The sequence below is a fragment of the Notamacropus eugenii genome, chromosome 3, assembly GCF_028372415.1.
Source record: "Notamacropus eugenii isolate mMacEug1 chromosome 3, mMacEug1.pri_v2, whole genome shotgun sequence".
In the NCBI taxonomy this organism is placed as follows: Eukaryota; Metazoa; Chordata; class Mammalia; order Diprotodontia; family Macropodidae; genus Notamacropus; species Notamacropus eugenii.
The window spans coordinates 245,895,270-245,911,029 of NC_092874.1; the positions used below are offsets into that span (position 1 = coordinate 245,895,270).

Here is a 15,760-nt window from a genome sequence, read left to right on the forward strand (position 1 = left end):
AACATTTATTTTAGCAAATGATCTCTAAATGCATAGTTATTTATTATTAACTCTTTGCCACTAAAAGTTGAAAACAAAATAAAATTTACAATTCACATGTAATAGTGTTTAGGGAATGATATGTTACAGTTAGCAGGATCCTAGAAGAAAAACAATGCAGGGAGCAAGAAAGTTGTTCAGACTGCATGGGCCCTTCCAGATGATGGGCACAGTTCTGTGAGCTTGTGGAATTCCTCATCTTCCCTCACTTTCTAAGTGTCACAGGCTGAATCATGGCAGTGCTTTCTGAAGTGTACAGCTGAAACTGTCCCTAATCTCCGGTTTATGTTTTGTCAAGGGAGACAATGTGTGTATTAGTATGTTCACATGTATAAGTCATACAACTTCAGGGAGGGGAGGACACTCAGAGTTGAGGTAAAGAATTCAGAGAGAAAAGGGGGACTCCAAGACAGGAATAGCCAGAAGGGCCATAATATGAATGATGATATCCTCAAAGAGAGTACAGTCTTGTCAGATAGTGGGGAAAATAAGGAGGGTAGAGTTGCAAAGTATCCAGGAAGAAAATGGTCATCAGTATCAGGTAGTGCAAAGGGTTTAAGAAGGAGGACAACTGAGAAAAGACCATCAGGTTTGACAGTTAAGTAATGAGTTAGTACCTGGAGAATCTTGGTTGGGTGATGGGATCAGAAGCCAGATTGCAGAGGGCTGAGGTGTGACTGAGATTCAACTAAGATTTGAAGAAGAAAAACAATTAGGAGCAAAAGGATAGTTTTGCTTCAGTGTGGGACCTGTTGAGGTTAGAAAACAGAAATTTGTCGTGTGTCTGGGTAGCCTAACTCTGACTTGAAACTTTGTTCATCAGAGCTTTTGTCAGACAAGGAGTTTAGAGAGGACAATACAGAGGTGAGTTGGTTAATTATAGTGTCAATTGGGAAGAGATGAACTGGAAGTAAAAGCTAAAAGCAGGAGAAATGGCTCAATATAGTAACCAAGGGAAATTTTTTTTAGTATATTCATTTTATTTATTTTTAATTCTCTATAATCACTACCATAAAACTTAGATTTTTTTCCCCCTACCTACCCTCCACTACCCCCCTCCCTCCCCAAGATGGCATACAATTCTATATAGGATCTACACATACGTTCCTATTGAATACATTTTCATTATAGTCACGCTGTGTAGAAGAACTAAAATAAATGGGAGAAATCATGTAACAAAGCAAAACATAATACACGCACAAAAAAAATGATCTACTACATTCTGCGATTTAATAGTTCTTTCTCTGAATGTGGAAGGCATTTTGCCTTAGAAGACCATTGGGAATTGTTTTTTTTAATGTCACCAAGGGAAGTTAATACAGTAAGATTCATTCAGAACTGGTTGACTAAAAGCATAGGTTGGAGTGCTACATAGCCAGGAGGAGGGAAAGAGGATGTCATATGACAACTCTCATCAGGCATTTGATAGGTTGTCATGAGGACAGAGTAGATTAGATTTGGGCACAGAGGGCAGATCCAGAAGCCATAAATAAGCAAATTTCAAAGAGGCCGGTATAGGTTTGATGTTATGAAAAGGGTCCTAACAATTAGAGCTCCCCAGGGGTGGGGTTTCCTGATAGCTCCCCTGTCCTTGGTGGTCTTCAGAAGCAGGACAACCACTTTGGGGCTTTATTCTTGTTAGAATTCCTTTTGTGATTGGATTGGACTAATTTGCTCTTCAGATCCTTTTCAACTTCAAAATTCTTTGATTCTTAAAACATTCAAGTAAAATATTAGAATTTTTTAACTGAGATCACAAAAAAACAACTGATTTGGTGAAAAAGAATGTAAAGCTACAGAATTTACATAAGGATTTGTAAGGTAAAAATACAAATTTGACTTCTACATTTAGGGTCTAAATACTATTAAGAAAGCGTTTTTAAAAGTTTTAATATATGCTGATAATTTCTACAAGTGTTTCACATTGAAAGAATGTTAAAAACTAATAGGGTGATTGGAGACCCAAAAATTTACTTTGTCTTCAAAAGTAGCAACCTTCATTTGAAAGAGTCTTTGTTACTATCACTTCAGCTAACTGCATTGCTAATCTAGAGAATCATTTTAGAGATTTGTTAAGAAACTGGTTTTTCCACATTCATCACATTGTAGATAACCTTATATTGAAATTAATTAACAGTAACAGAAATGGTATGGAGATGTGATTGTAAGAATAAAACTGGAAAATGGGACCTAATTATAAAAGATTTCCTAAAATCTAATTCATCATATCTCAGCAAAATATATTGAAGGTTGGAGATGGTTATTACTTGTCCTGATCAGAAAGGTAGATGACTCAAAAAAGAGATTGATAACAAATCACTTTAATGCATTTTGGTAAATTTTATGATCCTCATTTTGACTAAGGGTATTTTTAAAAAAATTTTGATTTTAAGCTGATGCTTATAAGAGGCATTGTAGTAAAACAACTGAAGAAAACAGTTTCACTCAGGCTAAAGTGCCAGCGTCTTGACCCAACATTTGCCTTTGTAACCCCCTGGACAAGGCATATAACATCAGTGCCTAGAAAGCTCCCTAAGATTATAAGTTGCAAACAGATGCCAACCTGCTTTGGTAAGTAGTTCCCTCACCAGAAATTTCTTACATCAATGAGGTTACTGTTCCAATTTTTTTTTCTATCTTTTTGTTCTGTCCGTTTTATCTTTTCCCCTCAAAATTCCATCTTCATATTTGTTGAACCCTCTGGACCAAAAGATTAGTACTAGATATTTCTGGAATTTGACTGAAATTTAACTAATGTTGGGGAGGAAACACAGTCTTGCCTAGTTGCTAAAGTACTGCTTTGGGGGTTGGAGGTGGAAAGGAGAAATCAACTCTCCAGAGCCTTCTTGTACAAAAAGTGTACAGTGAAAGAACTGTCAGCCAACAGTTGGAACCAGTAGTTAAGTGTTTTAACTTAGTATTTTCATCACCCTTTATAACTTAAAATTAGTGCATGTGTTGCAGAAATCTGAACAACTTTGGAGCTTTGTGAAATTGCTTGGGTTACCAAAACATTGATAACTTCTACATTTATTATAGTGCTGTTAAAGAGGCAAGAGTAATGGGTATTTAAACGGAATTTTTTTTTGCCATTTAAATTTGACAGTAAATATGACTAAAACAACTTAATTGTTTTTTTCTAATATTTTGAGTTAAACTGTATTGTTAGAGATGGAATATTTTACAGATCACACTATTAGGAAACTGGGCGTTAAAGGACTTTCTCCAAGGACATACAGGTAGCAAGCTGTAACAGGGCTGAAATTTAAACCTGCATTTTCTGACTCCAAATTAGACATTATCTTTGGTATAGATTCTTGGCCCCTTGACATTAGCAAATATAGAAGATGGAAGGGGTGGGAGCTTGGTTACTTAACCTGGGATCCCCCAGGGCGTAGCATAGTTCCTATTTTATGCTGTTTTACAATCAGATGAGGAGAGTTACATGGAGGACACCCCCCCCAAAAAAAAAACAAACTAAAAAACCCAGGGATAATTGTTGGGACCAGTTCCTAAAGGTAGCAGTAGCCTTAAATCAAGAATACAAGTGTAGATACTATCTTTAAACTACTGAGAAGAATAAGAATAAAGAATAGTAGTGCAGGAGGACAGATCCCAGTAGAAATAGGGTCAATTGCCCGCAGAAGCCACATGTTGTTATTCATTTTGTTAAGTATTTTCCAGTTACTTTGTAATCTGGTTCTGTGGCACTGGGAGTATTGTGGCTGCATGTGGTTGACCTCTCTGCTGTAGCAGGATTGGTTGGGGGGGAGACCAAGGTGCAAAGGCATAAATAGCAAGTGGTCCCCGCTTCCCATTAAAGTTGAAGAATTTTAGGTTACCCACCAATCCATGAAGATGGTAGAAGCTATCAAACTGGGCTATAGAGTAAGGATTCAAAAATACCCAGATAGATTAGGACAGGCTCATTTTATAAGGTCAAATATGTAATACCCCTCCTTAATCAATGCTTTGATTGCAGATGAAACTGGATGACAGTTTACTAAAAAGTCAACTGCATTTCTTGTTCTTTTTTTTTTTTTTTTTTTTTTTTTACAAATTCTTCATAGAACTATGCAGAGAATTAGAGACTTTCTTTCCCTTTTATTCCTTTATCTTCTCTGACATACTGTAATAGGATTGGGATTTTTTTTCTTCATTCTTTTTCTGTGGTTATCACACCTTCTTTTCCAGTTATAAAAATATCTCTCTTTAACTGTATTTTATGGCACTTTTTCTTGAATCATAATTAGTAACAGCCTGATTATGCCCATCATTTGTCTTTACATTGCAATTCAGCTTATTTGTAAATTTGATTCTGAGAACATTGGGCTATGATTCATGGTCAAACAGCAACCCTGGGAAGGTTGTTATGAGAGGTATACTGTTGCTATGTTTTGCACTGAATAACGCTATAACTTGTAAAATATAATGCCTCACCTCACTGGCCGTTTTGAACGCTGCTTGTGTAGGTTTGTGCCACTTTATTTTGGGCTTTTATATTGTGTCCTTCTTTTGTTGTTGTACGTGCTTTTTAAAAGCCCAAGCTCATTATACAACCACTTAGATTTCTTTAAATACTTTTCCTTTTTATTCCTCATGACTATTAACAAAGTTAGGATTAAATTATAGATATTAGGTTCCTTACATCTTACCTGGATTTTTCTTACCTTTTGAGAGACACAGTACCTTCTATAAACCTAGACTGTCTGTTGTGCATATAAGATCTCATAGATAAAGAAATTTAGGCAGACAGAATTTTAAGTGACTTACCCAGAGTCGAACAACAAGAAAATATCTGAGACAGAATTAAAACCCAGATTTTCTTAATTCTAGGTGCAAAGCTTAATTGACTACTCCATGCTGCCTTTTCTCCTGAGGATTCCTAAGGTGGTTCTTTTCATATTATAGCTGATGTCCTTCATGGGATTCAGTTTTCCCTAGAAATTGGACTCAGTTCCTTAAATATCTTTAAAAACGAGGTGTTTCTCAAACTTGCTGTAAAGTTTTTCCTTCCACCTCATTTTTCTTCTTCCAGTTTTAGCTCCTTTGATTTTGTTTATGCAAGAAACTTTTAATATTTCATAATCAAAATTGTCCATATTTACCTCCAGTGAGCCTATCTTTTGTTGTCACAAACTTTTCTCCTATCCATAGATAAGGCAGGTAATTTCTTCCATGCTTCCCTAATTTATTTCTATTACCCTTCATGTCTTTTAAATAGGAAAGTTTCCTTTGTGGCCATCAAATATTCTAGTGGTTCTACTATGGCCTATTATAATCATTGTTGTCATTTATTAAATAGTGCTATAATTGGAGAGGTAACTTCTTGCTGCTTTTTAGAACTGTAACAATCCAGTTCTTGATCTGTTAAACCACACTGCCTCTCCTTTTCAGGAAATAATGCATCAACAATTAGAGGTCATAACAATCCATGAACTATTAAGTTTTCATTTTTTTTCCGAGGGAAATGCCCCTTTTCGAGCAGTTTTAAAAATTCAGTGTTCTAAACTCAGTAAATAAATGATGTAGAACATTACTGAACACCTATTTGTATAAGTTTAGACTAAGAGTTTTTAAGAATTTAACAGAATGAGAAAACATGCACTTTCTGAGTAGCTCTAATCTACTTGAAGTAGATAAAACAAATAATGAATTAGCTTGAACAAACTAAAATATTATGTATAAAATAATATAGTACACATTGAATATATTAGTTGTAAAAAAAAGGGGGGGGGAACATAGTAGGACATAAAGCTGGACTTTTCTAGAAGTTTATTTTTTAACACAGGCAAATAGCAGTATGGCTTGCCCAAGTTTGAAATATAATAACTGACCTCTAGACTGAGCATAGTTTGTCTTTAAATTGAATTCCACTTAGATCCATTTTTTCAGATGAGTTGAAGAGAGTGGCTTGCTTGGGGTCATTGGAAAGAGTAAAATTACAAGTTGCAAATAGGCAAATTAATGACATAATGAAAATCATTGGTGTAATTAAAAAGTCCTAACAATTAGAATTAGCTAAACTGGAAGTCTTTGGACAAAGACTGGACCTGTATTTTGTAGCATGTTTCAAGTATGTATTGAACTAGGTGGCCACTGAGGTTCTTTATGACTTTCTTCCCCAATTAAGAAAGAGTCAGGGTCTAAAGCTAAGGAACTTCAGAGAGTGAATGATGGGTGGTGGCTTTGGCAGCAGATTCATTGGTCCAGGTTCCTCTCTGAAATAGTTTTACTATCTTCTTTCCCTTTTCTTTTACCATTGTCTATTTTTTTTTAACATCTCTAAATAATAAATTCTTGTTAATATATTGTGTGGATAAGAGACGTTGAAACCCAGGAGAGTTTAAATAACAGATACCATAGCATGTTAGAGCTATAAGAAGCCCTAGACATCTAATCCTAACCTCTTCAGATAAGGAAACTGAGGCACAGGGAATAGTGACTAATTCATGGTTGCACAATAGATTTGTGGCAGAACCAGGACTATAACCCAGGATTCATAACTCGTGGGTCAGTATTCACTTTAAGCCAGATGTGGGCAAAATCTTTAAATATTTTTAGGTACAACTCCCACATAAAGTTACTCACGTTTTGTTTTTGTTTTTTAATGAAAAAAGCTTCATTAATATGACAGATTTGTTTCAGATTGCTTATTTTAATGCTGTATGCACAAATTATCAAATCATTGCATGAAAATTAAAAGGATTATATGTATTTTTCTCAACATTAATTTTGGCAAGTACAAAAGAATAAACTGATATCTCCTCCACTATTACCCACCTCAAAAAAGAAAAAAGAATCTTCAATTTCTTTTTTAATGGAAATAACTCAAGACAAATTATAATCATTTTGGATTTGAGTTCTGTGTTTGCTGTTTTAGCAGCAGATCGCATGAAATCTAATCAGTTGAAGTGACACTGGCAAGATCATTTTTCTAAGATTTTAAATAAGCAAAACCCAAACTTTTTATTAGAACTGTGTCGGATACTAAAAGGTTTGCTTCCATCATATAAGATGCTTGCTTACAAAATTATTCAGGGTAACAAAGCCTTATTAAATAGGAGAAACATTGATGCTTCCTGCACTTGTCAACATGATAGAAATGATATTTGGAGGATAATATGCAAAACAGTTGGAAATTGTTCTATAAGTCTGAAGACCTTTGTGAAAAATTAATGAAATATCCAAAACCTTTGTATTGCAAGTAAATAAAGCTACATATATATATATATGTATATGCTTACTTGATTATAAATGTAATACTGTAATCAGTTTTTTCATCTTTGTCTATCAAAACCAGCATATTATTGTAAGGAGGACTTGGTATAGAAGTTCGGTTCTACAAAATTAATCATAATGGATCTCATTATTATTTTGATTCTGGGTCAGATATTACCCCATTTTCCCAATGGACAGTGGCATCGTATATAATACCCTGTGTCATCAATTTAAGATTCCTGTGAGATGATTTTCAGTGATAATTTCATTTCCCTTTTTCAGTTGGTGATACAAATAGTGGTAATTTTGCATGTAAAACTTCTTTCCTCAGATAACCCAACTTCACTGAGTAATCCCAATCAAGTCTTCGCTAACATTTAAGTCGAGAAAATTTTTGTTGATATGGGGTGGGGGTGGGGGCAAGTGCTTGTTTAAAACCTGAGAGCTGTATAATGAGAATATTATCGATAATTAGAATCATTTTTTGTAATAGAATGGGTTCTTTCTCTCAGCTGATGTTTCACAAGGTCCCAAAGTTTATTACCGTTATTGCCACAGCAAAGAGGTTTTTTTCAAATTCTAAGGTCATTTTGTAGCTGAAGTTCATATCCTTTGTCTTGAGTGAAGAAGCTAATTAAAACAATTACAAAGTACACATGAATAGCAAGTTACTGTTTCTATATGCTTTTAAACAGTGGGTTTTTTGGATTTTAGATACTGAAGTGTTGACTACAGCCTTCCACCATGCGTGAATACAAGCTAGTTGTTCTTGGTTCAGGAGGTGTTGGAAAGTCTGCCCTGGTGAGTAGTTCTGTTTGTCCTGGAACAGATTGATTTTGAAACACTGTCTTTTAAAGTTTAGGATCAGAATATTGTCCTTTTGTGTTGGTTTTTACCTAATGTCATATTTTAAAGTTTCTGATTGTTTATCATTCATTGTCAGATCAAGTTTTTGGCTAATGCCAGAAGATGAATAGCAATCACATTTCTCTGAATTCTTTTTCTCTTAAAAGCAAATTTTGATTATATGTGAATGTATGATCTGTGTATCATCTGAAGCCTTCAATATCTCCATAACTGAGCTTCAAGTTCCTGACAGCATGGTTAAGAAAGTTAGGAGTTGAAGTGTGTTTTTCCTTATCATTCATGAATAATTTTTAAAATACTTGTGTATGATTCACATTATTTTTACCTTGCTTTTGTTACACTCAAAAGCAAGCTTTTATATCAAGATAACATGGACTTTAGAAAACGAAGGGGTCCAAAAATAAATGCCTGGGTATTTAATTTTTCTTATCAGTCATGAGAAGTAGAGGAATAGTTTCTGGTAGTCAGTTTACTTAACCTTAACACATTAAAAATTTATTTAAACAAGAGGGAAAAGAATAGGATCCTTGACCATCTAATGTACATGAACCTTCACCCTTAGAAGAATACTAGTAGAAAAAAGTCAGTATTAGTGTATATGTTATAGGGCTGGTTTTTTGTCTGTAACTCTTGGAAGTCTACAAATGATTACTTAAATAAAACAGATTCTAACACAAATCATATAGGATCATGGGTTTAGAACCCCCTCATCACACAGATAATGGAAACGGGTTCAGAAAGGTAGAGAGTTTCCCATGGTCACTTAATGGATGAGTGACAGAGCCAAGAATTAAACCCAGGTCCTCTTACGTCAGAACCCAGAGTTCCATGGTGCAACATGCTGCTCTTCCAAATCTGTTTCCTGACTTTGCAGTTAAGTACTTAAATATTATCTATGTGCCCATTAAAGACTGGTATTGACTGAGGGGAAAAAACGTTTAAGGGAAGGTGATTTTACTCCTAGAAATCATTTTTCTCTACCTCTGAGCTTCCTGGCTCCCCATCCCTCCCCCCTCACCAAAAAAAAAAAAAAAAAAAGCTACTCTACTTTGAAAAGCTGTTTTCCAGACTGAGTGAAAAAAGAACATTGGCTTTTAGGTTAAGAGAACCTCAATTTGAATCCCACCTCCGTCACTTACTACCTCTGGATAGTAAGTAATGCATTTCTCTGAATTTTTTATTATTTCATAGATGCTAATGCAATACTCATCTCTTTTGCTATGTGACAAGATCATCTCCTCTTTTGTCATACAGATCATAGATTATAACTTTTATAACCCTCCTCTACCCTGTAGTAGAATGCTCCTTTAGGACAGGAACTATCCATTTTTTTCACGGCATCCTGTTTCTTTCATACACACTACACTCAACTAATTTAATTGATTGTTTTGCAGACTGTACAGTTTGTTCAAGGAATATTTGTTGAAAAATATGATCCTACGATAGAAGATTCATATAGAAAGGTAGGAAGAAGTTAACTGCTTTTGACAATTAAAAGGTCTCCATAAAGTTTTTCAGAATAATTTTGCTTTATACTTCAGTTAATACTTGATTCCAATTTTATGTTTAATGTTTACAAAATAGACATGATGACTAGGCAAAGTTGATTTTTGAAAATTAATTAGATGAACAAAGACCATTATTGATTACTGGTTCTTGCTGAATAAGACAAATTTTTCATCACTGGAATATGGAATGTTTCTAGAAGAATTAATTTTATGTTGAGTGAAGTACAAGAAATAAAGAAAGTATATGTTACTTTCCATTTGGTTATCTCAGGTGCAGAAGTATTTCTCATTTTTTACTGTCCCTTTATATCCATCAAAAGAGGGAACTAGAAAAGGTACATGCCCATATTCAAAGAGAAAATGGAATTTCCACAAGGTTTATTTGAATACCTAGAAGAAATTATTGAAGATGATAAAAAATGAAATAAAAACTCTTAAAGACAAGAGAATAAGAAAATTAGAAGAGAAAGTGGTTAACTTTACCCAAGAATTGTACTCTCTGAAAGCAAGAAACATTAGAAAATCAAAATGGAGGGGGGAGGGATGTAATATATCTGATAACAAAAAGAGAACTCTTCTCCCCACCTCTTACCTGACCCCCAAAAAGTCCTAGAAACACTCTTATCACCATTGAAGTATGTATGAAGAAGAATATATAACTATGGAGAGAGAGGAAGTGTCAAAAGACACTCAGTTATATTTTATGTGAAATGAATGAAGGCAAGTTTGAAAAAAATATACACAGAACTACATCAAGCCCATCAACGAAACAAGCAGGATTAGGGAGAGGGGTTATCACTGGAGGGAGGGATAATCACAAACAAAATAAATTTCCTAATTATGAAAGGAGGAAACAAGAAAAGCAAAGAACTGCCTCTCATTGTGCCTTAGATTACTTATTGTACTATTCAGGAATGGTCAAACAAAATGTCTTGTAATTATAATATGATGTAATTTACAAAAGAGGCAAGTTTCAGAGCATGCTAGGCCAAAATAAGTGAACTGAGCAGAACCAGGAGGAAAAATATACAAGGAGAGTAATAGAGTAAATCCAAAATGCTGTAAAAGATCAGTGCAGTGACTAGCCATGTCACCTCCTTCCTGGCTGAGGGGATGGGCACAAGGTGCAGGAGCATGCATTTTGAACTTGGTCACTCCGTGGATTTGTTTTCTTGTCGCTGGTTATTTGTTAAAAGTATTTTTTCCTCTTATTTCTCTTTGGGGAGACAAGGGTAGCAATACAAAAGAAAGGAAAAGCAGAAAATATAGACTTGTAGGGCGTTTATAAAAATAGCATAAGGTGTACTGTACTTTTTAAGAAGAAAGTATGAAATGGAGGTTTGTGGTTTCATTTAGAAGTTTCTTTGTGTTCTGCTATATGTATGGAAGTGTGTGTGTGTGTGTGTGCGTGTGTGCGTTTATGTCTAGAATTTTTTAATGAGGTTTTTGGTTTTGCTTTTAAATGGAGGTGAGATACTCCCATGTTGTCTCCACAAACTCTTAAGATATGATGGACTAGGAAGAATGTTGGGATTTTTAAGCAGTGGTGGTGAGACAGTCACTTCTCACCACACTTGGCTATTACATAATAGCCTCACTTACCTAGTGTGGCCAGCTCCTCCGAACAAGGTGAGGAAATTATTCATCGGTGTTTCCAGGCCCTCTTACCTTCCTTTGTAGAGTATCTAGCTTTTCTTTCACAGCTCAGCTACAGTGTACATGTACGTTATCTAACCTGCTCTCCTTCAACTGATTGTGTGTCCTTCCCCTGCCCACAGAAAGTTATTTGGAATTTCCTTAAATGTGTACGTGTTGTCTTGTGTCTTGTTCATATTTATGTACATCCCCAGTAGAATGTGAGCTCTTTGAGGGCAGGGGTGGTTTCATTTTGGCTAGGGCAATTGCTAGGTGATCAGAGTCACACATCTTTACCAATTGTAAACATTCTGAGTTGTCAGTACGACATGAAGACAACAGCATCACCATCCACTGTTAGCTGTTTTATGTAGCACCTGACACAAAGGTGCTTAGTGAATTTTGGAAGAAGCTGCTGTTCCTTCCAGAGCTGCTGCAGGACCCAAGGGTACTTCTTAAGGAGAAAGGAGAGCAGTGGTAGCAATAGGGTTCATTGGGTAGCTGCTGTTCTTCCGCTGCCTCCTTTTCTACCAAAAAAAACATCTTTGGGATAAGAAGGGAAGTGCTTAAGGATCTTGCAAAGAAAGAAAATTCTGTGTACAGTGTCTCAATAAACAAAAGTTGGAGTTGTTATGAACTAGGCTCACACAGCCACAACTCTAATTCTGTAAAAGGGATGTCAGAGGCATCTAGTCCAACTCTCCCTCCCTTTATAGATGAGGAAACTAAAGCCCAGGGAAGTTAGTGGCATTTCTCAGATTCTCTTTTACATAGTTTTATTCATAATTTTAAAAACACACACAAAAATAAAAGAATACGTAGGAGCAGTAGCATAGAATTAAATATGGAGTGGTAAACCATAGGTAAAAAACCTTGTTTTAAAGATGGAGTGACTTTTAAAAATGATTTCACTTTTTTTACAATTCTAGTATTTAGCAAGATTTGCTCTTCAAAATATCAGTGCTGCTCCATCAGAAAAGCTAGTAATGGTTAACCTGATTTGAATAATAGATCTTTAAATACAGATGTTCTGCATAAATTAAACTGGCAAAATAATAAGCTGTATAAAATAGCCTAAGTGGGGTGTAATTCCTGCTGAAAGTGGATTGTGCTGTTTGTGGTCTTCATGCAGTATTAACAAATCATTGTTTATTTTTAGTGAAGATCTGGAACTTTGACCACCTAGCAGCTGTCATATTCCCTTCTCTCTCTTGTTTTTAACTGTTGTTTAATTATAAGTTTATAGACAGTTTTCACATGCTCACCCTATAGATATAGAGAAGACATATTAAAAGGGAGGAATACTGTGTTTAATGATATATTTTCCTTCCTCCTTTTCCTAGCCCCTAAAAAAATGCTCTAAATATGGTTCCTAAGCATTCTAAACAGTGAGTAAACAAGACTATTAACATAGTTGTACAATTTAGCTGATATTTCTGCTGTTAGTTAGCTTCCTGATGATATAGAAAAATACAGCAACACCTCTCCCCGCCTCACCTTTCATCTCTTTTGTAGATGCTTGTGTGTATGTATTTACCCTGATAGAATAGAAGTTCTTTGAGGACTCAGGGACTGTTGGATTTATTTTTATGCACATAGTAAGTGCTTAATAAATGTTTGAGTGATTTTATCATATATATGGAAATAATTTTTATAAAACTGAGTTTTGTTTCTGCTTTTTTCCTTGAACAGCAAGTTGAAGTAGATGCTCAACAATGCATGCTTGAAATCTTGGACACTGCAGGAACGGTATGGGGTGTTTTTGTTTTTTAGAATTAAGTTCAAATTCTGCCTCTTACATTGACTAGTACTAAACCTTTTTTGTCATGGACCTGTTTGCTAGTCAGGTCATACCTCTAGACCCATTCTCAAAACAGTATATTTAAATGCATAGAATACTTAAGATTATAAAGAAAACTAATTGTGTTGGAATAAATTGAAGCCATTTCACTGATCCTCTACTTTTAAGCACTTTTTGCCTCAGCCTGGATGGCCCAGGACTTCTCCTCTAATTCATAGATGGTTTTGATCAGCTTTGGAAAGAAAAGTTTTCTACGCTGAGATTTCCTAAGTAGGAAATAATTCAGGTTCTTTGCCTGTTCTTATATATTTTCTTCATAGTATTTTTGTAGTAATGATAGTACATTCCATGTTAGAACACAAAATATGTTTTTAAACAAGTCAAAAAAAATATTTAATAAGAGCACATTTTACTAAAAGGGAAAATACCTCGAGGTAAGACTCGTTGGACTTGGGGTCCACAGACCTGGGTTTGAATTAGAATTCTGCTGATGAACTCCAGGGTCCCTATATATCCTAAAACTATGATCCTGTTGGGAAGTGGTCTTGAGTGACTGATTTATCCTTATTGTTAAAAGTGAAAATGTAATGGAGCTAGAAATTTGCTAGTATAGTTGGAGGTGTTAGGGTTAGGAAAGTACTGGATTTGGTATCAGTGGTCCTGTCTGTCAAGTAGAGAGATAGTATACTCATACCACCCACTTCATGTGCCTTTGACAGTCAAAGCAGTTATCTAAAGAGTCACCTAATAAATGCTTCATTGATTCAAAATTTTCATTTCTTTCATGTCAACTTGTACTTCTCTCTAAGTGAAATGGCAAATGTGGTCTGTGGGGTATGGCTTGTGTCTAACAGTCCTTGGGTAGAGTTTTCACTGCACTTGACGCACAGTGGCTGTTAGGTATTTAAATAGCATTATCAAGTTGGTTTAATCCCAGTGATCTTAAGCTACAGTTACATTTAAAATAAATGCTTTTGGAGATAAAGATATTTGCTCCCCATTCAAGTATCTTCCTGTTACATGCTCAATTTCAACTTTGTTGTGTGGTTTACATATAGAATACTATTTCTCAAAATTCATTCTCAGATTTTAAAGAAATACTGTATGTATGATCATAGTTTTAGTGATTCGTGCAGTTTTATTGATAACTCTAGAGCAGTCAGATTAGTTGTCAAGACAATATTATATTTTACTGCTTTTTCCCTCCACCATAGGAACAATTTACGGCAATGAGAGATTTGTACATGAAAAATGGACAAGGCTTTGCATTAGTCTACTCCATCACAGCACAGTCCACATTTAATGATTTACAAGATCTTCGAGAACAGATACTTCGAGTTAAAGACACTGATGATGTAAGATGACTACCAAATGTGTTAGTTTTATTTTAAAATCTGATATAAATTATTCTTAAAATATGAGGTCTTATAAAGTATAACTCCTTTTTTGTTTATTTGCAAAGAATGTTAGCATTGGCATTTTTTAAATACCATTTCTTAAGACCAAAATGACGCCTGAAACCTATTTCTGCCAGAATAAGGCATTTTGTAGCAGATTCTTAGCAAAACCCAGCAGATCATGAGCCTTATTTTCTCAATTTAAGTACAAATTTCAATGAATTTTTATACCATAAACGTCCTTTTTCTAACCCTGAAGTTATAATTCAGTATTTTAAAATAAATACTATACAAGACATTATACAAGTTTTCACTTCGAGGTTTAAATTACAAGTGAACAGTTTTTCTCCTATAAAATTGATATAATGTAGTAAGCTTAGGGATGATAGGAAGAGAGAAGAGTAAATCTTGGTGTCTTGCCCTTCTGTAACAAACTTAAAAATACTAATTGGCTCAGCTATCACTGTGATGCCTTCTTGTACTTTACCCTTTTGCTATGATAAACATTTTGTTTAATTTAACAAGAGTTAGAGGTCATCAGGTATAGTCAGTATAGCTCTAGACTTGAAGTCAAGAGGACCTGGATCCAAATCTTGCTTTCTTCTTTTTAATAGTGTCACCTAATCTCTCTGGATTTTATTTTCTCATATGTAAATAGCACCTGCCTTATAGTTGTGAGAATCAAATGAAGATAATATATATAAAGCATTTTTCAAACATTAAAATGCTATGTAAATGCTAACTATTTCCATCTTTATTATCTGTAAAACGAGGTGTTTGATTCAGTGGCTTTTAAGATCTCTTCTAGCTTGAAATATATAATCTGTGATCCTATTTTTGGATTTATTTAAAGTTTATATTTGTTTCCAAAGGTGACATTTTCTTATCTGGAAACTACCTGAAATTAAGTTTTCCATATGATAGTTTGGTTTTCTTGAAACCCAGATCAGTTATAACTTCCCTTACAGAAGTACTCTCTCTCTTTTTTTTTCTTAGCTTTGGTGTCATCTTTTTGAATTCTATTATTAGAGATATTAAAAGGAGAGAAGGCTTTTTAAAGACAATATGAGCCAAAACTTAAGAGTTTAAATTGTTACAAGTTAAATGCTGTATTGTCAAGACAGAAAGGTATTGAATTAACTCTCAAAGCATGGGAAATTATCCTTATTATTAACTCTTAGAATCTGTTTACTGAAAGTTTTATTTTATTTTTATTTCCGGTCACATCAAGGTTTAGTGACCCAAAATTTTCTGTTCTTTGCATGAAGAAAATTAGACTTGTTAGAAGACTT

General features: G+C 34.6%; 1 protein-coding gene across 1 annotated transcript in view; it reads left to right on the plus strand.

The window, feature by feature from the left end:
• The window catches only part of RAP1B (RAP1B, member of RAS oncogene family), a 53,812-nt gene that overhangs the window by 24,222 nt on the left and 13,830 nt on the right, over window positions 1-15,760 (plus strand). The window contains exons 2-5 of the mRNA XM_072655325.1: window positions 7,975-8,061; window positions 9,522-9,590; window positions 12,963-13,019; window positions 14,286-14,426. Of these exons, the coding sequence (XP_072511426.1) occupies window positions 8,005-8,061; window positions 9,522-9,590; window positions 12,963-13,019; window positions 14,286-14,426 (324 nt within the window). The 5' untranslated portion in view covers window positions 7,975-8,004. The remainder of the gene's footprint in view (window positions 1-7,974; window positions 8,062-9,521; window positions 9,591-12,962; window positions 13,020-14,285; window positions 14,427-15,760) is intronic.